Genomic DNA, 23342 nt, shown 5'->3' on the forward strand with positions numbered 1-23342 from the left:
CATGTTCAAAATCAACCTGATGACGTATGGCTAAGGTTTCTCACAAGTTTAAACTCTCCCCACATATATGAAGGCCTCGAAGGTGCTTCAACATGAAGGCCCTCTCTGCACTCTCTTCCAGTACACGAGGCTTTTGTTGTCACTGTTGATGGGTGGGAGTGTTAATAAAGACCTACCTAGTTCAGTGGGAGGTGATGCAGAGGAATAAGTGTCGGACTCTCAAGCATGAGTTCAACCTCTGGTTGTGCATATACCAGATTGATGCTCTAGTTCTCTCTGTCTCTCTCTCATTAATAACTAAATAAAATCTTTAAAAAAAAAAAAAAAAGACATGGGGGCTGGCTGGTGGCGCACCTGTTTTAGTGTACTCCTTACCAAGTGCAAGAATCTGAGTATAAGGGGGCCGGGCAGTAGTGCAGCAGGTTAAGCGCACACAGCTCAAGGCACAGGAATCAGTGTAGGGATCCTGGTTCAAGCCCCCACCTCCTCACCTGCAGGAGGGTCTCTTCACAAGCAGTGAAGCAGGTCTGCAAATGTCTATCTTTCTCTCCCCCTCTGTCTTTCCCTCCTCTCTAGATTTCTCTCTATCCTATCCAACAACAGCAGCAGCAATGGCAACAACAAGGACAATAAAATGGGAGCAGTGGATTCGTAGTGCAGGCACCAAGCCCCAGGAATAATCCTGGAGGTTAAATAAATAATCTGAGTTCAAGCCCCCAGTTCTCACCTATAGGTGAGAAGTTTCATGAGTGGTGAAGCAGTGCTACAGGTATCTCTCCCTCTCCCTCTCCCCCTATCTCTCTCTCTCTCTCCGACTCTAGCTCCCCCTCTCAATGTTTCTCTGTCCTATCAAATAAGTATTAAAAAAAAAAAACTTAGTCGACCAGGAGATGGCACAGTTGGACTCTCAAGCACTGGACTCTCAAGGATGAGGTCCTGAATTCAATGCCCCGCAGCACATGTGTCAAAGTGCTATCTGGTTCTTTCTCTCTCTCCTCCCATCATTTCTCATGAATAGATAAATCTTAAATAATAATAATAATTTATTCCAAAAAGACCCAAACTATAGTTTTTTTTTTTTTTTTCCTCAGAATACTGCTCAGCTCTGGTTTATGGTGGTGCAGGAGACTGAACCTGAGACTTTGGAGTCTCAGGCATGAGCATCTCTTTGCATAACCATTATGCTATCTACCCCCACCCTATAGCTATTCTTTTAAAATACACTAAAAATAGGGAAACAGGCCTGCAGGTGTGTCTTTCTTTCCCCCTCTGTCTTCCCTTCTTCTCTCCATGTCTCTCTGTCCTAGCCAACAATGACATCAATAACAACAACAAAAAAAAACAACAAGGGCAACAAAAGGGAATAAATAAATAATTTTTTAAAAATACTTAAAAAAGGGAAAAAACTATAATTACAATAAAAAAGATTTACAAAAAGTCTAAAAAAATACACTAAAAATAAAACTAAAAACAAATATGACAAAATTTCAGTAGTTATTCAGAACACACACACAAATTTTAACAACTTAAATTTCTCAAAAATCCCGGTTTTAAGAAAAGTCAATCAAGCTGCTTATGCCTCCTGCATCATACCATGGCACACAAGATGGGCACAATAACAGGAGTCAAGGAAAGTCACAGGAGGGAGTCACATGGCCCCACAGGGTCTAAGTCTTCTCTCATCTCAAAGCACACACTTCCATGTCATCCCCTCCATGCTTGGGTGCTACAGCATTCTATCCACTCAGAATTCTGGCTTCCTTTAGGACAGACTGTTTCTGTCCAGGGAGGAAATACAGCAGCCTAGAGAACATCAAGTCAACAAACAAGCAATGAGCAAAGATTGCCTTTGTGCTGGATAATATGAGCTAAAGAAAAATCTGGTACAGTCCCTGGTTCCAATAAGTCCACAGCATGTGGACAGATGAACAGCTGAAGCATGAGTGATCAGCACTATCTACAGAATTTACAGTAGGACGGTTAGTAAAAACAGGGCAGCAAGGCAAATAAATGCTTCCAGCTTAGCAAATTCAGAACCATTTGGTTCTTTGTTCAGAGGCTGTCCATAAAGGCACACCCCATGAGTCAGAACAGGGGAGCTCCCAGACTTGATCATAGGTCAGAGCCAGCAATGAGCATCTGCACTCCAAGCACTTCAAAGTTCACTCTCTGGTCCGTGACTCAAGCAATGATCAGGTAGGTCCCAAACACAGGGCTGTCCCAAAGGTTCTTGGCCAGTTGCCAACATTCGAACTTTTTATTATTATTATCATTATTATTATTATTTTGTTATTGGATAGAGACAGAGAAAATTGAGAGAGAAGGGGGAGATAGAGAGGAAGAGAGACAGAGAGACGCCTGCAGACCTGCTTCACCCCAACTGGTCCTTGCGCTTTGTGCCATGTGCACTTAACCCACTGTGCTACCGCCCAACTCCAGCATTAAACCTCTTGTCTGGAAAGTCAGACCAACCAGAGACATGCACAATCCAATCACAGGACACGCTTAAGGGGTAACTACAAACCATCATTAGGATTAGGATTAGGAAAAGCTATCTTTACAACTACAATCTGGTCAAACCATCTCTGTGTCTTATGTTAGAACCCCTGTCACACCCCAGGTTCAAGTATCATCTTCTATTTGACACTTCCCACCTGAGCCTCCTGGTTAGAGCCAATCATTAGTGCTGAGGTACCTGACCTACAGGAATTACTACACTCCTTTCATTTACTGAATGATGATAAAGATTCCCATCATAGGCCAGGTTCTCTGAAGGAGAAAACAGATCTTCTGATCTCAGAGGCCACAGTCTGGAAGAAAGATCACGCTTGGATATACATAATGTGAGAATTAACAGCAGTTGAGGTGCTGGTAGAAGTAAGCCTAACGCGATAAGGCCCAGAGACAACCTCTGAACTGCCATCTGAGTCAATCCTTGGAAGACAATCCACACAGTAACAGAATGATGGGAGTCCAGAAAAATCAAAAGGCATAAACAAAATATGTGGTGCAGAAAGCCTAAGTGGGTGGGCCCAGAAACGAGTCCAACTAAGCTGAACTGAGCCACTAATGAGTAAGTAAATAGTGAGGCATCAGTTTAGCACAACAAAGCCAAACTGTGAAAAAATTTGAATGTCAGGCCAAAGAGTTTGGGTCTGTAATTCTCCAGCTAGAGTAAGACACACCTTGCTCTTAGGGACAAATCTACAACATACTTCCCACCCTAACCCAAACTGAGGACCAGAGATATAATGAACACTGCCACTCCTGAGGGTGTTGGGGCAGAAATGAGGCAAAGTCTCAATGATTTTGGCTTTCTGCAAAGTGTGCATATATTTTTTAATTTTTTTATATTTATTTATTTTCCCTTTTGTTGCCCTTGTTTTTCATTATTGTAGTTATTATTGTTATTGATATCGTTGTTAGATAGGACAGAGAAAAATGGAGAGAGGACAGGAAGACAGAGAGGGGGAGAAAAAGACAGACACCTGCAGACCTGCTTCACCGCCTGTGACGGGACTCCCCCTGCAGGTGGGGAGCTGGGGGCTCGAACTGGGATCCCTACGCTGGTCCTTGCGCTTTGCACCATGTGCGCTTAACCCGCTGCGCTACCACCCGACTCCCTATTTTTAGTGTATTTTAAAAGAATAGCTATAGGGTGGGTTTAGATAGCATAATGGTTATGCAAATATGCCCAACTCCCTAAGTGTGCAAATTTTTTGAGGAGTCCATGCATCCCCAGAAGAAAAGCACTGAGGAGGTTTCTAGTAACTGAGCAAGGGAGGGTAAGCAAGGCAAGTCTAATCTCAATGACTCTCACAGAAATCTCAACCCAAGGGGCCGGGTGGTGGCACACCTGGTTGAGCGCATGTATTACAATGCGCAAGGATGCAGGTCCGAGCTCCCGGTCCCCACCTGCAGAGGGAAAGCTTTGCAAGTGGTGAAGCAGTGCTGCAGGTGTCTCCCTCTCTATCATCCCCTTTCCTCTTGATTTCTGGCTGTTCTTATCCAATAAATAAATATTTTTTAAAAATGCAAATAAAAAAAAGAAATCTCAACCCATTTTTATAAGTAAAAAAAAAATTTTTTTTAAAGTGTGACTAAGGGCCCAGGCAGTGGCACACCTGATTAAGTGCTCACATTACAGAGCACAAAGACCCAGGTTCAAGCCCCTGGTCCCCACCTGCAGGGGAAAGCTTCACTATCGGTGAAGCAGGGTTGCAGGTGTCTATCTCCCTTCCCTCTCAATTTCTCTGTGTTTACCCAATAATAATTAAATAAAATAATATTTAGGAGTTGGGCAGTATCGCAGCGGGCTAAGCGCACATGGCACAAAGCATAATGACCCGCATAAGGATCCCGGTTCGAGCTCCCGGCTCCCCACCTACAGGGGAGTCACTTTACAGGTGGTGAAGCAGGTGTGCAGTGTCTATCTTTCTCTCCCCCCTCTGTCTTCCCCTCCTCTATTTCTCTCTGTCCTACCTAACCAACAACGACATCAATAACAACAATAATAACTACAACAATAATAAAAACAAGGGCAACAAAAGGGAAAATAAATGTAATAAAAAAATTAAAGTCTTTTTTTTTTTCATAGCCATTATGCTATCTATCCCACCCTTGTAAAATAATGTAAAATCAGTTTTTCAAAAATATCCTTCCAGGGAGTCGTAGCACAGTGGGTTAAGCGCACATGACGCAAGCGCAAGGACAGGCATAAGGATCCCAGTTTGAGCCCCTGGCTCCCCACCTGCAGGGGAGTCACTTTACAGAGATAAAGCGGTAAAGCAGGTCTGCAGGTGTCTTTCTCGCCCCCTTTGTCTTCCCCTCCTCTCTCCATTTCTTTCTGTCCTATCCAACGACGACGACATCAATAACAACAATAACTACAACAACAATAAAAAGACAACAAGGGCAACAAAAAGGAAAATAAATAAATAAAATTTTTTAAAAGTATCCTTCCAGGCTCAACAAATGACTTTAATAAAAAATAAACAAATAAATAAATAATAACATATTAAAAAAAGAAATCTCAACCCAATCTCAAAAACTGCTGCCACCAGAACTGAACAAGGAGGGAGGCACAAGGCCCAAAGGTTCCACACCTGAGGAGGTGCTCACAACCAGCGCCAGCAGTGCCCCCTAAACATGGCATTGCAGGCATCACTCTTGGCTCGACAGAGCCGGGAATCTGTCATTTAGCAAGTTCTGGGAACTAGCTACCAATGTCAGACATCTACATTTTCAAAAGCACTAAGCGAGGCAAGGAGGGCAGCTCAAGAACAAGTCTGCATTGTTTGGCTATAGCAGATCACTAGGAAACGTCATCTCTCCCCTCACAGGAAGCACAATCACCCACTACAACAAAGAGGCAGAGACTGCATGGATACATCTACCAAACACACTCACCTGGACAGTCGGCTTCATCGCTCTCATCCTCACAAGTCACCCAGCCATCACACTGCCAGGGGAGGGGAATGCACTGAATGGCGCCACTACGACAGGCAAACTGGCCAGGGTTACACCGGAGCTCTGTGGAACCAAACAGCAACAGGTTACTGAGGAAGTGGCAGTAGCAATAAGCCCGGGAGTGACCAGGCCTCCCATGCTCAGTCCCCATGAACATGCGACAGACCCGGGAGTGACCAGGCCTCCCATGCTCAGTCCCCATGAACATGCGACAGAGGCTAGGCTGCCTGCCCACAGTCTGCATGACAGACATGCTTATGTACCCTGAGGAGGAGCCAAGAGGTAGTAACACCATCACAAGTTCCCAGAACAAAGCATTCCTTGATCTCTACAAGTCCCGCTGAATATTTTCAAGATATTAGAGCAAATGCTAGAAAGTTTATCTGGACTCAAAGTACAGAGAACCACCAAAGCAATTCTGAAAAAAGAAAAAAAAAAAAAAACATGAATAGGGGAATCACACCTCCTGATTTCCAAAATTACAGTATGACAGTAATCAAAACTGATTGGTACTAGAAGAAAACAGACACACAGATCAATGCAACAGAACTGACAGCCCCTCAGAAATAAACCCTCACATCTATGGATAGTAACTGTATGACAAGGGAGCCCTAAACATTGAATGGGGAAAGGAGAATCTTTTCAATAAATGGTGCAAGGGGAGTCGGGTGGTAGCTCAGTGGGTTAAGCGCACACGGCGCAAAGCGCAAGGGCCGACATAAGGATCTTGGTTTGAGCCCCCAGCTCCCAACCTGCAGGGGAGTCACTTCATAGGTGGTGAAGCAGGTCTGCAGGTGTCTATCTTTCTCTCCCCTGTCTTCCCCTCCTCTCACCATTTCTCTCTGTCCTATCCAGCAATGACGACATCAATATCAACAATAATAATAACTACAACAATAAAACAAGGGCAACAAAAGGGAATAAATATTTTTTAAATGGTGCTGGGGAAATTAGGTTGAAACATGCAGAAGAATGAAACAGAACCACCATTTATTACCATGTATAAAAGAACACTAGTGGGTCAAAGAAATGGACATCAGACCAGAAATTATCAAATATATAGGCAAAAGCATTGGCAAAACATTCCACTATGTTTGCTCTGGAAACACTTTCAGAAACTCAAATCCAACAGTAAAGCAGACAAAATGAAACATCAAGTCATGAAACTACATCAGAATGAAAAGTTTCTGCACAAGCAAAGGAATGATCACCAGGAAGACAACCTACTGAATGGGAGAAGATCTTTACAAGCCATACATCAAACTAATAACCAGAAACACATAAGGAATTCACAAAACTCAATAACAATAACAAAAAACAAAAATGTGGAGACGTGACCCAGGAGGTGGTGAAATGCCTGGAGCTCTGGACATATCAGCACGGGGTCTTGAGTTCAATTCCTGGCACTGCTTGTACCAGCATGATGTTCTGATTCTCCTTCTCTCCTCTCCTAATACATATCTTTTCAGAAAGAGGGAGAAGATAGGAACAGCCTCTATACCAAAGATAAGCAGATTATCGGAAGGCATATGGAGAAGTGCTCCAAGTCACTGATGATCAAATAAATGAAAATCAATGCCACTACACACCTATGAGACTGCTGAAAAAGGTGACAAAGTAGACTTCATCAAAATTCAGAGCATACTTTAAAAGACACTGTTAAGGAAATGAACAAGCCACATATTTGAATAAAAACCTTTGAAATACATGTATCTGATAAGGGCCTTACATTCTGAATATTTAAATAACTTTTAAACTTCAGTAATAAGGGGACCAGGAGAGAGCTCAGAGAAGAGCAACTGCCTTCCTATGCTCGAGGCCTAAGTCTGAGCCTTGGCACCACAAGGGGTGCTATAGTGTCAGAGGAAACTCAGTGCTGCGCATATTATCTCTGCCTCTGCTTATCAGAATGAAAGACAAAGGCAGTCCAGAGCAGTGAAATAGCATCTATACCAAACCAGGGGTCTGGGCAAAAAGTAAAAGGAGTAGATTGAAAGGGGCTACAGACAGTTCATCAGGGAAGGCCTTGCCAGGCTTGTAACCCAGCATCAAGTCCTGGCACTACCTGAGCACCAGAGCAAGTCCCAGTGGTATGGTATCTCTTCCTCTGTCTGCAACTATCTGAATGAAAAAGTCAGCCTAGGAGTGGTGAAACACGTATCAGCAAGGTCCCAGCTCCTCAAAAAAATAAAAAGGAGGGAGGGGAGTAGACAGCATAATGGCTATGCAAAGAGACTCTCACTTTTTTTTTAATTTTTTATTTATAAAAAGGAAACACTGACTAAACCATAGGATAAGAGGGGTACAACTCCACACAATTCCCACCACCAGAACTCTGTATCCTACCCCCACCCCTCCCCTGATAGCTTTCCTATTCTTTAACCCTCTGGGAGTATGGACCCAAGGTCATGTGGGATGCAGAAAGTTGAAGGTCTGGCTTCTGTAACTGCTTCCCCGCTGAACATGGGCATTGACAGGTATCGATCCATACTCCCAGCCTGAGAGACTCTCACTTCTGAGGCTCTGAGGTCCCAACACCACCATAAACCAGAGCTGAGCAGTGCTCTGGTCTGTCTCTCCCTCTCTCTACCTGTCTCTCTCTTTCTCTCTTATGAAAATGAAATAAAATATTTTTTAATTATTTATTCATTTACTAACAAGAAAGTGATAATAAGAGATTCACTCTGGCACATGTAATGTCAGAGATCAAACTCTGAGCCCCATTCTTTTAAATCCAATACTTCATATACTGTACCACTGGGTAAAGATTCAATGGACTGGACATTTAACAAAAACAAAAAAACAAACCCAGAGATAGAAAGTAAGCATGCAAAAAAAAAAAAAAGTTCAACATTTAGTGATCAAATGCAGAGTAAATCATGAAATCATCACATGCTTAGCGGAAGGGCTGAAACTGTAAAGCATGATGGTAGCAAATGTTGACAAGTATATACAGTAATTTTTCATAAGAAATATTTTGGGGGGTCGGGCGGTAGTGCAGCCGGTTAAGTGCACGTGGCACAAAACACAAGGACCGGCGTAAGGATCCCAGTTCAAGCCCCAAGCTCCCCACCTGCAGGGGAGTCACTTCACAGGTGGTGAAGCAAGTCTGCTAGTGTCTATCTTGCTCTCCTCCTCTCTGTCTTCTCTTCTCTCCATTTCTCTCTGTCCTATCCAACAATGACATCAATAACAACAACAATAATAACTATAATAATAAAACAAGAGCAACAAGAGAAAAAAATTAAAAAAATAAATTTTAAAAATCTTTAAAAATTTTTTATTTATAGGGCAAGATTAGATAGCATAATGGTTATGCAAAGAGACTCTCATGCCTAAGTCTCCAAAGTCCTAGGTTCAGTCCCCCTACACCACCATAAGCCAGAGCTAAGCAGTGCTCTGGTTAAAAAATTATTTATTTATGTATTTTTTAATATGAGAGATAGAAGGATACAAACAAAAAAATATGGGGGCTGGGTTGCCAAGGGAGATAGTGTAGAGGTAGACTCTCATGCCTGAGACCCCAGGCATTGCAGATTCAACTCCTGGCACCACACACCAGAGCTAAGAAGCAGAAGCACTCCAGTCTCTCTTATAAATATGTAAGATTTAAAATAAATAAATAAATAAATGGTTTCCAGATAAGCTGAACAGTGCATCTACTTTGCCATGAGCACAACCCATGTTCGAACCAGGGTCCCACCATTCTAGGGAAAGTCTCGATATTGTGGTGTCTTTCTCTCCTCTCTGTCTCTTTCTCTCTGAAAAAGTCATCCTGGAGCAGCAAAGTTTTGGTGGAAAAAAAGGGGGGAGGGGTCAGGAAGATGACTGAGCAGCAAAGTGTGTGCATGAGACCCCAAGTCTGAGCCCTAGTATCACAAGAATGAGAGAGAGAGACATGGAGGAAAAGAGGAAGTCCATCTACCCCATGTCCTCCCACTGCTCCCAGCACATCCCAGTGTTCTTCACCAGCGAACTGTGATCCTTGGATACAGCCCTCTGCACTGTGTCGGAGCACCTGCCCGTGACCCACTTTCCAGACAGGCTGACTACTGTTGGCTGGCTCAGACATTTTCCTTGAAAAGCATTAACTGCTGCTTCCCACCAAGCTCTCCCCAAAGTTCTTATTCCACCTCCTACACAAGGCAGCACCACACTCAGAACCAGGGCCAGAGAAGACTTGAGAATAAAGGCTGTCTCAGCCCTATCTCACAAGTGACTGTGACAGTTTTAGCAGAATGACCCCCGCAGGACCCTGGGATCTGTCCAGCATCATGAAACTTGAGACAGCCATCATCTCTACTGACATCTTCAAGAGGGGAGAGACCAGTGGTCAGCAACCCAAAACAGAAGATGGGCATCTTGTGCCCTGAAGTAAGAAGAGACTACAGGGCAGGAACAAAGTCACAGGATGGGCAGGCAGCACGGGAGTCTATGAGGCCACAGTGCAGGCTGTGTTCTCCAGAAAGGAGCGTTTTACTTGGCTGAGGCCAAGTGGAAGATAAAACCAAAAGTTACTTCATGATCAGATGGCTTCACAGCACATGTTATGGCTCCAGAACAGATTCAGCTGTGGAGGACAGTGATATTAATTTTGTTTGTTTGTTTTAACCAGAGCACTGATCAGCTCTGGTTTATGGTGGTGCAGGGGATTGAACCTGGGACTTCAAAGCCTCAGGCATGACAGCCTGTTTGCATAACCATTCTGCTATTTACCCCTGCCCGGACAGTGATGTTAGAACACAATTTAGCAGCAAGGCAGAGGATGGACCTGGAGGGCAGAACTGGGAGATGAGGAAAAGCAATACCAAGCATTTGCAAGAGTCCACAGAACACTGTAGACCTAACTATGACTGCACTGTTTTGGGGGGGTTTTGTTTGTTTGTTTGTTTTTTAATTTTATTTATTTATTAATGAGAAAGATAGGAGGATAGGAGGAGAGAGAAAGAACCAGACATCACTCTGGTACATGTGCTGCCGGGGGTTGAACTCGGGACCTCATGCTTGAGAATTCGATGCTTTACTACTGTGCCACCCCCTCGGACCACATGACTGCACTGTTTATTCCAGCCTCCTCTAAAGTGTTCTCAGTGCCACTGTCCTAAGTCAAAGGGCCACTGCCAGGCTTCCCCCAATGTCCTGTTCTACTCAGAGTCTTGGATCCCTCAGTTCAGCAGTCTCTGCAATCCCCGCCTCTGGCCCTTTCCCAGTCACTGTCCCTTCATAGCACTGGCAGGTCTGTCTGTAAGCTCCCTGCCCCTAAGCATCCATGATGAAATCAGTCTTGAGAGTCCCTGGAGATCTTACCTAAGATGAATCACTGGCCTGAGCTCCTGGACTGCAGAGAAGTCATGTCATTCACACCTACTAAGCTCACTAGGCATCATTCCTTCATCTGTGAGACATGGAAGCAATCACCCTTGTCCTGTTGTTATTGTTCTTCTTCTTCTTATTTTAACCAGAGCACTGCTCAACGCTGGCTTATAATGTGCTGAGATTATTAATGAAAGAGAGAGAACATCAGAGCATGGGGGTTGGGCAGTGGCACAGCAGGTTAAGCACACATAGTATGAAGCACAAAGACCTGAGCAAGGATCCAGGTTTGAGCCCCATTTCCCCCCTGCCCCTGCAGGGGGGTTGCTTCACAAATAATGAAACAGGTCTGCAGGTGTCTTTCTTTTTCCCTCTCTTTCCCCATCCCCTCAATTTCTCTCTGTCCTATCTAATAAAAACGAAAAAAGGCTGCCAGGAGCAGTGGAGCATCGAGCCCCAGCAATAACCCTGGAGACGAAAAGAAAAGGAAAAAAAAAAAGACATCAGAGTATCACCCTGGCGCATGTAATACCTGGAATTTTAACTTAGGATTTCATGCTTGAGAGTCCAATGCTTTATTCACTGTGCCACTTCCCAGACAGTGTCACTCGGCCCTGTCCTGTCTTTGCCTACCTTTCAGGGTGGTCATAAGACACAAAGCATTTGGTTGTACAGCATTTGGTTGTACAGCTTCATGTGTCCTGTCCTTTAAAATCACCCTTGAGGCCTTCTGAAGAGGCCACACAGAAAAGGGAAGATGGGAAGATGGGAGACTAGGAGCTGGGGCCAGAGACTCTGGAGAGCATGACCACTGCATCTCAGCAGAGAAAGCCAAAGAAGGCTTCTGTAACCAGAGGCCTGGGCACTGCTCCTCTCTGACAGGGGGCAGGTGGCAGCAGGAAGTACGCCAGCAACTGAACTTCAAGGAGTTGGCAAGGAGTTCTGAGAGCAGCTAGCTCCATGACCTTCATGGAGCAAAGACCAAAGGAGTGTGTGTGAGTGCTCTCAAGCAAGGTTGGTCCTGTGTGATGATCCCAGGGAAGCTCAAGTCATGATCTTGTGAAGGGAGCAGTCTGGTAGGACCATCAGAAAGGCAGCCCACTCCCTTACTCAAAGGCTTCCTAGGCCCCAGCTCCTAAGTCCTCTCCACTCCAGGCAGATGAATGGAAGACAGGAAGAATCCTTTTTTTCTTTCTTTCTTTTTTCTTTTTCTATTTTAGATAGACGCAGAGAGAGGGTGAAAGAGACTCAAACTCAAACCTGGGTCACACACAGAGAGCAGTGTACTCTATCCAGGTGAGCTATTTCACCAGCAGGAATCCACATATGAAAAGTGCTCACCTGGGAGTCAGGCGGTAACGCAGCGGGTTAAGCGCACGTGGCGCAAAACGCAAGGACCAGTGTAAGGATCCCAGTTCGAGCCCCCGGCTCCCCACCTGCAGAGGAGTCACTTCACAGACAGTGAAACAGTTCTGCAGGTGTCTTTCTCTCCATCTGTCTTCCCCTCCTCTCTCCATTTCTCTCTGTCTTACCCAACAATGACAACATCGATAACAACAATAAAAAAACAAGGGCAACAAAAGGGAATAATAAAAATAAAATTTTTTAAAAAGTGCCACCTATCACCCCTAGACCAGCTCACATCTGCAGGCACAACCGCCCCCCGCCCCCAGTGTGAGGCCCAGGCAGTCTGACAGCATCCCCAGAGCCATTTCTGCAGGCAGCCACAAGGCCCTCGTCTAAGCCATTTCCACCAGGGGCAGCTGTGAGTCCTACTAGCTAAGAGAGCTGCTGCTTTTTATGTCAAAATGGTCATTTGTGCATTTGTTGAGCAATTAATTTCTGAGTGCCCATTCCATGTCAGATCAGGCCTTTGTCATACAGAATCAACATGACAAAGAGCAAAACATGCCAGGATGAACAAGCCTAGCCCTGTCCAGAGTGCTGTGGCTGTTCTGGGAGCTCTCAGCAAGTCACACACTCCCTCTCACAGCATCAGAATGGCTAAACTCATTATCACTCACAGGGAGTCAGACACTGCTCAAAGCCACTTTGATGCCTCTCAGGGAAGATCCTCTTCTAAGTAGCAGGCCCTTGTGCACAGGCTCATGCATGCATGCTTATGCTCACTCGCTCTCGTGCTCCCCCCCTCCCTCTCTCTCTCTATATATATTGCTTATAGTTTCAGGGGAAGTCCCAAACTCTGAAATTCATTCATGTATAACACTAACAGGTGGGTGATTTTTCTTTTGTTTTTAGATACAGAGAAGTCGGGGGGGGGGGGTGGCAGGTGATGGTACACCTGGTTAAGTGCTCACATTACAGTGCACAAGGTTGCAGGTCCAAGCTCCTGGTCCCTACCTGCAGGAGGAAAACTTCACAAATGGTGAAGCAGTGCTGCAGGTGTCTCTCTTCCTCTCTACTTTTCCCCTCCCCTCCCCTCGCAGTTTCTGTCTATCCAATAATAAATAAATGAATAATTTTTAGAAGTTGAGAGGGAAGGGGAAGATAGAGAGGGAGAGGCCTGCATCACTGCCTCACCACCCATAAAGCTTTCCTCCTACAGGTGAGAATCGGGGGCTTGAATCTGGGTCCTTGTGCATTGTGACATGTGCACCCAACCACCACCTGACCTCCTAACAGCTGGCTTTTATGAAACATCAGCCCACTGCAATTCTCACAGCATCTCTGGGAAGTCAATTATATTACATCCATGTTGTAAATGAAAGAACTGATGCACACAGAAACAACTGGGTGGGGGTGAGTATTGTAGGGAGAGCAGAGCCAAACTGACCTGGGAAGTGGGGTTCTCGAGGTCTTGCTCTTAAAACACAAGAAAGGTTTTGCTATGTCTCGCCATAATCCATCTGAAGCAGAGTCAGACCTGAGCATCCCCCCTCCCAGGTCAGTGACCAGAAGTCGTAGCATACACTGGGTCTCTGGACCACTACATACCAACCATATCCCACAGCCACTCCCCCCCTCCTGCCAAAGCCAACCATCCACATTAACAGTCCACACTGTACAGCTTTAGGCAGCAGGACAAAAGATTCAGCTGGCTTTCACTAAACATCCCAAGTAAGTTGGCACGTTGTCCAGAAATAAAAATACAGCTATTCACAGTAACCATGCTGCAAGCTCACTTATCACTCTGCTTGGACAATGACTGGCCCCAAGATTACCTACCAGTCTGCACCAAAAGCTGGAATGGAAAGGGGTGGCTCACCAGCCCCTCAGCACTCCTAATACAACAGCACATGAGGGAGAAGTTATTGAGCAGCAAACCAAGCTAAAGTATGCAATTCCCTCTTGTGGGTTGGAGGAAACAGCACAGTGGTTATGCAAAAAACTTTCACCACCTTAAACCAGAGCTCAGCAATGATCTGGAGAAAAAGAAAGAAAAAACAATTCCTCCCAGGGAGTCAGGTGGTAGTCCAGTGGGTTAAGTGCACAAGGCGCAAAGTGCAAGGACCGGCAGAAGGATTTGAGCCCCCAGCTCCCCACCTGCAGGGGAGTCGCTTCACAAGCAGTGAAGCAGGTCTGCAGGTGTCTATCTTTCTCTCCCCCTCTCTGTCTTCCCCTCCTTTCTCCATTTCTCTCTGTCCTATCTCACAACAATAATAACTACAACAACAACAACAACAAATCCAAGGGCAACGAAAGGGAAAATAAATACAAAAAAAAATTCCTCCCTGGCAACCAACTAGGTCCTGCAATATTGTCGTTGATAAATTTCACTTAAGAGTCAGGAAACTTATGTGTTTCCCTACATCATGTACTAAGGAAGGAAGAGGGGTAAGATACTATCAGTGCAGGGAACCCAACAACTCCATCACCTCCTAACTGCTAAGAGGCCAAATGCATTGAATGTGCAGTGTGGGAAGCAGGACCAGGGAAGGGGGAAGGCTGGAGGCAAGGGCTGTCTGGGCCCAGCAGAAAAAGCACTGCCTAGTGGTAACAATAAGGGGCAGAGGCACTCAAAAAGTTCAACAGCAACATTTTCTTCACTCCTAAGACCACAAGTACCAACTGAAAGGTTTCTGCCACCTGGTGATCTGTAACTTTAATCTCAGTACTTCCCGTGCCCTCAAAACCTCCTGTAGTGACACAGTACCAGCACATAGCAGGTATTAGTGACAGTCAATCAGATGGGGGTAGAATCTCCCTTTCATCTCCCAGGGACACCAAGTCCCAGGTGACTCCTCGTGTTCTTCAGGAATGAAAGGTCAGGTTGTATGCATTACTCCCAAATGATTCCCAAAGAAAATGTGTGCATTCATTATGTATGCATGAAGCAAACACGAGATAAAATGCTGACAATAATCAAGTCTGGGTGGAGGATAAGTATTCTTCACTCTTGCAATTTTTCTGTAAGTTTTAAATTACTGTCCCCCCAAAAAAAGAAGTATCTTTATACATACAAACACACAATTCATTAGTGAGACTGAGAAGTTTATTACACCGGGCCAATAAACAGCTCCTTGGATAGTGTGCAGCTTTGATGTGGAAGACCCAGATTTGGGCCCAACCATCAACGCATAGGAAGAAGCCTCAGTGCTATGGTCTCTTTCACACACTCTCTGCCTCTTTGCTTATCTCTCTCTCTCTGAAAAGGTGGCATACCTGGTTAAATGTACACATAGCCATGTGTGAGGATGCAGGTTCAATCCCCAACTCCCCACCTGAGTGGGTTGGTTCTCAATTTCTCTCTGTCCTATCAAATAAAAAAAAGAAAGGAAGAAAGAAAAAGAAGAAAGATAAAGGAAAAAATAGTCTCCAGGAGAAGTAGATTCATTGTGCAGGCACCAAGCTCCAACAATAATCTTGGTGGCAATAATAATAATAAAAAAATTTTTTAAGTCATCCTGGAATGGTGAAGCCCCAATGACAGAAAAAAAAAAAAAAAAAAAAAGGCCAGGTGGTTCACCTGGTTGAGTGCACATTACAATGCGTAAGGATCCAGGTTTGAGCCCCTGGTCCCCACCTGCAGGGGAAAAACTTCGCAAGTGGTGAAGCAGGGCTGCAGGTGCCTCTGTCTCTCTCCCTATCTCCCCCTACCCTCTCGATATCCTGCTGTCTCTAGCCAATAAATAAAAAATAAAATATCTACATTCTTATTCACTAACCCATGTGCTGCTCCACAGGCACACTGTTGTAGGCTCACTAGAAATTTACTTGTCCAGCAGTCAGCAGGTCCCTCCAGGTGCCTAATGGAAAACAGGAAAGAGCCCTAAACTAGGATCCAGTCCACCCAGATTTGTATCCCACTTACACTGCTCGTCCTCTTTATAGCAAGTCATGTTTCTTCCAGTTAGCTTTCACAAGAAAGAGCTTCCAGTACTGCTGGATGACAGCTGAACACAAACCTCCTGAAAGGTAGGGACCTCTGACATGGCCTAGACAGCACTCACTCAATGCAGACAAACATACTCTGTTAAATAGGATGGGTACCGCTGGGCTGAGGCTGCAACCACAGCAAGATTTTCTGTTTTTTCCCTCCAGGGTTACAACTGGGGCTCATCCATTGCTCCTGTGGCCATTTTTTACTTTTTTTTTTTTAATAGGACAGAGAGAAATTGAGAGGGGAGTAGTAGTCAGGGAGAGAAGCAACCCCCCTGCAGGTGGGGATTTTCTTTTATAATTAGAGTCAGAAACAAGAATCAACAATTAATGGCTGCAATTAATGGCTGCACTCCCTGCGCAGACAAAGGGTCAAAGAAACAAAACTGCAGGTCAGTGGATTTCAAAATGTTTGTCAATCTTAGCAGAGGTTCCCAACCTTTCTTATGACACCCCAGTAGCTATAATCTACATCATCACTGGACATTATGGACAAGCACACAGTGGAGGACTAGTTCTAGCCATCAGACCAGAATTTTTTTAAATATGTGCACTTTTTTTTTTTTAGTGCAGGCTCGGTGCCTGCACTACGAATCCACTGCTCCTGGAGGCCATTTTTTCCCGCTTTGTTGCTCCTGTTGTCATTATTATTATCATTGCTGATGTTGTTGTTGTTGGATAGGACAGAGAGAAATTGAGAGAGGAGGGGAGACTGAGAGGGGGGAGAGAAAGATAAGACACCTGCAGACCTGCTTCACCGCCCATGAAGCGACCCTCCTGCAGGTGGGGAGCCAGGGACTCGAACCGGGATCCTCCCGCTGGTCCTTGTGCTTTGCGCCATGTGTGCCCAACCTGCTGCGCCACCAACCGACCCCCTATATGTGCACTATTTTTATTGATTTATTAATGAGCAAGAGAAAGGGAAAGAGAACCAGAGAATCACTCTAGTATATGTGATGATGGGAGCTGAATGAGGACTTTATGCTTGCAAGTCTAAACTTCCCAGATTGCAGACCAAGCTTTTTTTTTTAATTTTAATTTATTTATAAAAAGAAAACATTGACAAAACCATAGGGTAAGAGAGGTACAACTCCACACAATTCCTACCACCAGAACTCTGTATCCCATTCCCTCCCCTGATAGCTTTCCTATTTTTTAATCCTCTGGGAATATGGACCCAAGGTCATTGTGGGATGCAGAAGGTGGAAGGTCTGGCTTCTGTAATTGCTTCCCCGCTGAACATGGGCATTGACAGGTCGATCCATACTCCCAGCCTGCCTCTCTCTTTCTCTAGTGGGGGGGGGGGGGGGGCTCTGGGGAATCGGAGCTCCAGGACACATTGGTGGGGTTGTCTGTCCAGGGAAGTCCGGTAGGCATAGAGCTTTCTATTCAAATGAAAAACAGTCCTGTTCCCCATCCTGGAAAGTCGCTGAGTGAGTCCGGGAGAGGCAACCTGGGGTGTCACAGCTGAGGAAAGGATGGTTAAATCAGGACATAAATAGCTGGGATGGATAGAGCCTTCGCCAAAGGTGCATGATGGGGAACAGAGTGGGCTTCTAGGACTGAAATTTTACCTCAGACACTTAGATCTGAGCTCTCTGTATTTCAATTTTCCCATCTGTAAAAACTGGGCTAATAATAATATCTACTATATAGGAAACACCTGGGTTAAATGAATAAATATACTTCAGAGATAGGAAGACAGCATAATGGTTATTCAAAAGACTCTCGTGCCTGAGGCTCTGAGGTTCCAGGTTCTATCCCCAGCACCACCATAAACAAGAGCTGATAACTGCTCTGGTTTGGCTATCTCTCTTTCATTAAAAAGTAAATAAAATTATATTACTTAAAAATAAATATACTTTAGTTTAGAATAGTGCCTGGCAAGTAAGATATCCTCAACCTATGAAGGTAAAACATGCATTTAACTGGGGAAGCTTTTGGCGGCTGGAAAGATGATGCAGTGGTCAAATATAGGAACTGCAAGTGTGAGGTTCCAAGTTCAATGCCTGGCATGGAATTTCTCTACCAGAGCTGCCTCCCTGCCCTAATGCAGGCTTAGCTGTGAAGCCTCCTGTGATGACCTCCTGCTTCATAGGCATAGTTGGGCACCTCTGACATCTGCCTCAGGACCCCCACACTGGGTCCTATGTGCACTGGAGCATCCCCAGTTATAAATGGGAAGTAGGCACTTGACAATCTTACTGAGTTACTGCTGGGTAGTTCGCAGGGTACATGGACTGACAGGACATCAATTATCTCCATCATTCGGGCAGGGGTCTGGGCCTGTAACTTAAGACAGGCACAATGTGTGGATGTGTGACTTTAGTGCTCAGAGTCCAGTGACTTAGTGAGCAAAATGGGGACCAGTAGCTAGAAGAGGATGTCTCACCTCTCTACAGGTATAGATGTGTTTCCTAGGGAACTCAATCACCTGAACTCACAAGTGGGTTAGTTCAGGTTGTTATAGGATTGTCAAGCAAAGAGACAGGACACACTGAAGTGTTAATGTACGAAACAGTGACAGTGTTTTAGTTTTATTTTTTTGTCTTATTTATTGAACAGAGACAGCCAGAAATCAAGAGAGAAAGGGGAGATAGAGAGGGAGAGAGACAGAGAGGTACCTGCAGCCCTGCTTCACCACTCACAAAACTTTCCCCCTGCAGGTGGGGAACCTGGACTCAAACCCGGGTCCTTGTGCACTGTATCCTGTGCACTTAACAAGGTGCGCCACCACCTGGCCCCCAAAGCAGTGTTTATGATGCCAACAGACCCAGATGGACTTGTGTTCATAAAAGAATAAGCCCAGATGGCGCTGGTCCTTTTATACAGTTATCAACTCTCCATAATAACTCACTGCTACAAGCTTAACACTATTTTCCCTTTAGTGTATACAGACAGTACAACTTGTTTGAGTTCTCCACAGACCTTTTAAGGCCACCAACCAAGGCCACTTGGACCACAGCAGTAGAAAGCCTGGGAGCAGGGGGAAGATTGCTACCAACTGTATTTTTCTTTAACCAATAATTTAACCCTTGCTTTTCTCTTTAAAAGTTAACTCTTGCTTGCCTCAAGGTCCTCAAGAATCCATAGACTCAATCAGTCACTGACGGGTAGCATTTTCCCTGGATTCTGTTTCTACAAAGGCCACCCCCAAAACCTGTCACCCTCCTGCCCAGAGAACAGCAAAAGCAGTGAGCAGCCAGGTATACTCAGGGAGCACAAAGAAGCATCACTGAAGAGACTGGGAGTGTGGGAACTCAGGACCTTGGCCACCATGGAGCTGTTGGGGAGGAAGAAGGCTTCCAAGCAGACAACAAAGACACAAAGCCAAGAGGCACCAGGTGTCTGGGGTGGGAATCAGGTTAAGGCTGTACAGAGAGGCAACCACAACTGATCTCAAGTCTGTCTTTACACACGAAAGAGGTCACAGAAGATGGCCTGGGCTCTTCTGCCTCCATGGGTCTCTTTCTCTACTAAAAAAAAAAAAAAAAAAATTCTAGGGGGTCAGGTGGTGGGGCACCTGGTTAAACACACGTTACAGTGTGCAAGGACTCAGGTTAAAGCACCCGCTCCCCACCTGCAAGAGAAAAACTTCATGAGTGGTGAAGCAGGGATGTGGGTGTCTGTCTCTCTTCCTTTTCTATCTCCCGACCCCTCTCGATTTCTGGCTGTCTCTATCAAATAAATAAAGATAATAAAATTTTAATTATACTTTTCAACTGCACTAGCATAAAGATGTGTTTATGTAAACATTACATTTTCCTCGACCTAAAAGTTCATTTTTCCTTGCTGACTGAATGAAGTAAAACATTTCACAGGTCCAGGAAAGCAAACCCCAGCACCTGGACTCCTAATTCCTGATGGGAGAAATCAACCCTGGGGCTAGAGAGACACCGTAATAATTACGTAGACTTTCAAGCGTAAGGCTCTAAGGTCTCAGGTTCAATCCCCAGCACCACCACATGCCAGAGCTGAGCAGTGCTCTGGTCTCTCTCCCCTCCGTATATCTCATTAAAATAAATATTTGAGAGAGAGAGAGAGAGGAATCAACCCTGAATTCTGAAGACCTGATTCCCTTGGCGTTCAAGGGGGTGGAGGGAGGTACACCCGCAACCGGCAGCAAGAGAAATCTGGCTTCTTCTGATTGCCAAGGTGCGGATTCTCCACAAGTTGACTTATACAGACCCAAGTTCCAAGGGGAGTTCCCAAGGCAAGCAATCACCGCGTTACAGGGAGCAGCAGCCCGTCCCGAGCGCCCGGCCCTGCCCAGGCTCGGAAGGCGGCAGCACAGCCGCGGGCAGCGCCCCGACTCGGGCCCAGGAAACCTATTTGCCGTGCACGGTGCTGGACGACCTCCGGTGCCTCCTCGGTGGGTCGGGGCTGAGCGCAGTTGCAGCGCAGCACCGCGCGGGGAGGCCGCAGGTGACCGGAGCTTCCCAGGGCCGGGATGCAGGCAGCACGCAGGCAGCTCCAGGAGCTGCTCTTCTTCCCGGCACAACAGCCCGCCCCGGGGTGGCGGCCAGACCCCCCCACCCAAGTTAGGTCGAGCCCTGCACCGTCGCTCTCCCTTCCTGTCACTAGCAAAGCACCGGAGTTCCTCCGATGTAGGTACAAAAAAATAAGAAGAAAGAAAGAAGAAGGCAACACCCCTGGGAAGCAAAACTGCGTGATGGGCAAGGCTCTCCCAGCCCCGGGCCTCCGGGGAGCCTCTCCCCACCGGGTCAGGTCCCGGGCAGCCCCGCCCCAGCCCCCCTGCCCCCCCACCGCGCACCTGGCCGCAGCGGCTCGGTGACAGTCAACACGAGCAGGAAGAGCAGCAGGAAGGCACCGCTGTCTGCCTTGGGCACCATTTATCCTCCGTTCATCGTCCCCGGGAATGGCCGCGTGACCCCGCGGGGAGGCCGGACCAGGCCGGGCTGATGCTGAGAGGGCCGGAGCCCAGAGCAGACAGGCGGCGGGAGAGGGTTCCAGCCGGGCCGCGGCTAGGCGGGGCCGCGGGCTCGCGGACACACCACTGCAGCCTGCGGCTCCGAGTCCGACTCAGCCTCCGCTCAAGATGGCGGCCGTCCCTCTCAGCTCCGCGCTCTGCGCCCCACCTCCCGCCTCCCACAACGCTTGCGCTGGCCCGAGAGCTTGGAGGCGGCGGGCGGGGCCTGAGCGCTCCCAGCTGCGTGCCGACCAGTGACCGGCGAGGGGCGGAGCCTGGCGGCCGTAGCCTGAAGGGGCGGGGCCGCAGGGAGCTCTGGTAGAGGGCGGGGACGGAGGGGCGGGCCCAGTGGGGGGGCGGGACTTGAAGGACTGAGATGCGTGCCATTGGCTAAACGGAGAGGTGTGGCATGGGGGCGGAGCCTAGACGTAGGGCTTGACTAGGGCCTAGGCTGTCCAGCACTGGACTAAGCAGTGGAGGAGGGGCTGTGAGCACAAAATGACGGGGACAGAAAGGGGCGGGGCACCGTGGCCCTGGCTAGGGAGAGGAGGGCTGAGGGTAAAGAGAGGAGGTATGTGGAGGGAGGAGAAACAGGAGGGACACAGAACTGTCTTCACATCTTGCACAACGACACACCCAAGGCTGGTGCACCCGACAGTGGTCTTTTGAAGGTTGAACCTACGCGGGAGAAGAAATGAGGAACTGGAGTGTTTTTTGAGAAAGGAAGATCTAACCTGTAGGGAGCTGGCAGATGTGACTTCATCGATACACACACTACTGAGAATGTTTCAAATAGATGGGAAGACAGCCTTTAAGAGTGTCTTCTGGGTGGAAGGTAGATAGCACAATGATTATGCAAACAGACTCTCATGCCTGAGGCTCCAAAGTCCCAGGTTCAATCCCCTGCACCACCGTAAGCCAGAGCTGAACAGTGTACTGGCAAAATATAATAAAATAGTTTCTTCCAAGGAGGTCCTTGCGAAGTTGTGCAGCAGAAGCAGGCCTCTGGGGGAAAGTCCCTGTCGCGCACAACAGTGAGGTAGGGTCAAGAATGCTGAGCAGAGCTGAAGTCACATCAGGCCACCTCTGTATGAAGCAAGAGTCACTGGCTTCTTGCTCAAGTGCTGGACTCATGCCTGCTAGGCACAAAGTGTCTGTGGAAGGGGAGACAGCAGATCCAGTGTCCTCAGCAGGAAAGAGGATCAAGGGAAAGGGGTTGAGGATTGGAGCAAAGAAAAGTGGGAAGGGCCAAAGGCAAGTAGGGATGCCCACCTTCAGCCCTACCAACTCATTCTTCTAGTTTTCCCAAATCCCTTCAGGCAGGTGACATTCAGGACATCTTAAAGGTATCAACCAAGGTCAAACAAGAGACTAAGCAAGACCAGCTTGCTCCAGTTGCCTAAGGCGTAGCCACAGCTTCTGCAGGTGTTAGACAAAGAGTTCATCAAAGCACAGGGAACCCACTGATGAAAGAAATAATGATCCCTGACAAGCATTGTGCTGGACACTTGCATCAACATCAGGGGGCATTTCCAGAGAACAGCTGCTGACAGGAGCAGGATCCAAGTCCAGCCTTCTGTCCCTAAGCTTCAGATGTACCCTGGGAATACTTCCAGGTTTTCCGGCAGAGCAAGCCTCCCCTGTGCCCACCCCAGAGGAACTCACAACCAAGAGCAGAAATGCTGGCCGGTTGTCCTCCCATGCAGCTACTGTGAGAGAAACAGGTCTGTAAAGACTCAAATGAGGAAAAAAACAGCAAAGGGAAGTGGACTGCCCAGATACACTATGCAGGGAGTAGACAGCACCCTGGCTTCCTCAACTGCCGTGACCAGTGGACCTAGCCTGATCTACCAACCACTACCTTCCCATCTAGTCTTGCTTAATGGCCTGTGGGATTCCTGTATGGACACTATTTGGGGCTCCTGGGGTTATAGGGAAGAAAGAAAGGTCAGGAATGATTTTCCCCAATACACTCTCTATGGAGTCATCACCTTTCTCAAGGTGGCTCTAGCTATACTTCCCAGGTTCCAGTGGCCATGCTTCCTGCTTTCCAGGGTTCTGTTACTATCCTTAGATTCCACAGACTATATTCCCACCTTTAGCATCCCTTTATTAAGCCCTGTTCAAGCTGATCTAACCTGATTGTGTCTTCCGTTTCTTGCTAGGTCTTGACCTAAAACAATTTCCTATCCCAAATCTGCTGGAGTGTAATAATCAGCCCACTGTTCCATAATCCATTCTTTAAAAAAAAAAAAAAAAAGATTTATTTAATGAGAGAGAGAAAGCCAGA

At 46.6% G+C, this 23342-nt stretch overlaps 1 protein-coding gene across 6 annotated transcripts in view; it reads right to left on the bottom strand.

Annotated features, from left to right (window-relative positions):
- Positions 1 to 21224, bottom strand: part of DGCR2 (DiGeorge syndrome critical region gene 2) — a 67203-nt gene extending 45979 nt beyond the window's left edge. Inside the window, exons 1-2 of one of the 6 annotated variants that reach the window (XM_016187156.2) lie at positions 20897 to 21222; positions 5410 to 5532 (exon numbers count right to left, since the gene is read on the bottom strand). In XM_016187156.2, coding sequence (XP_016042642.1) covers positions 5410 to 5532; positions 20897 to 20975 — 202 coding nt within the window. In that variant the 5' untranslated portion in view covers positions 20976 to 21222. Of the gene's footprint in view, positions 1 to 5409; positions 5539 to 20896 lie in introns of those variants that run through there. The other 5 variants (XM_007520768.3, XM_060195012.1, XM_016187157.2 and 2 more) reach the window with 5 other exon arrangements.
- Between the last annotated feature and the right edge of the window lie 2118 nt (positions 21225 to 23342).

The sequence above is a fragment of the Erinaceus europaeus genome, chromosome 1, assembly GCF_950295315.1.
Source record: "Erinaceus europaeus chromosome 1, mEriEur2.1, whole genome shotgun sequence".
NCBI lineage: Eukaryota > Metazoa > Chordata > Mammalia > Eulipotyphla > Erinaceidae > Erinaceus > Erinaceus europaeus.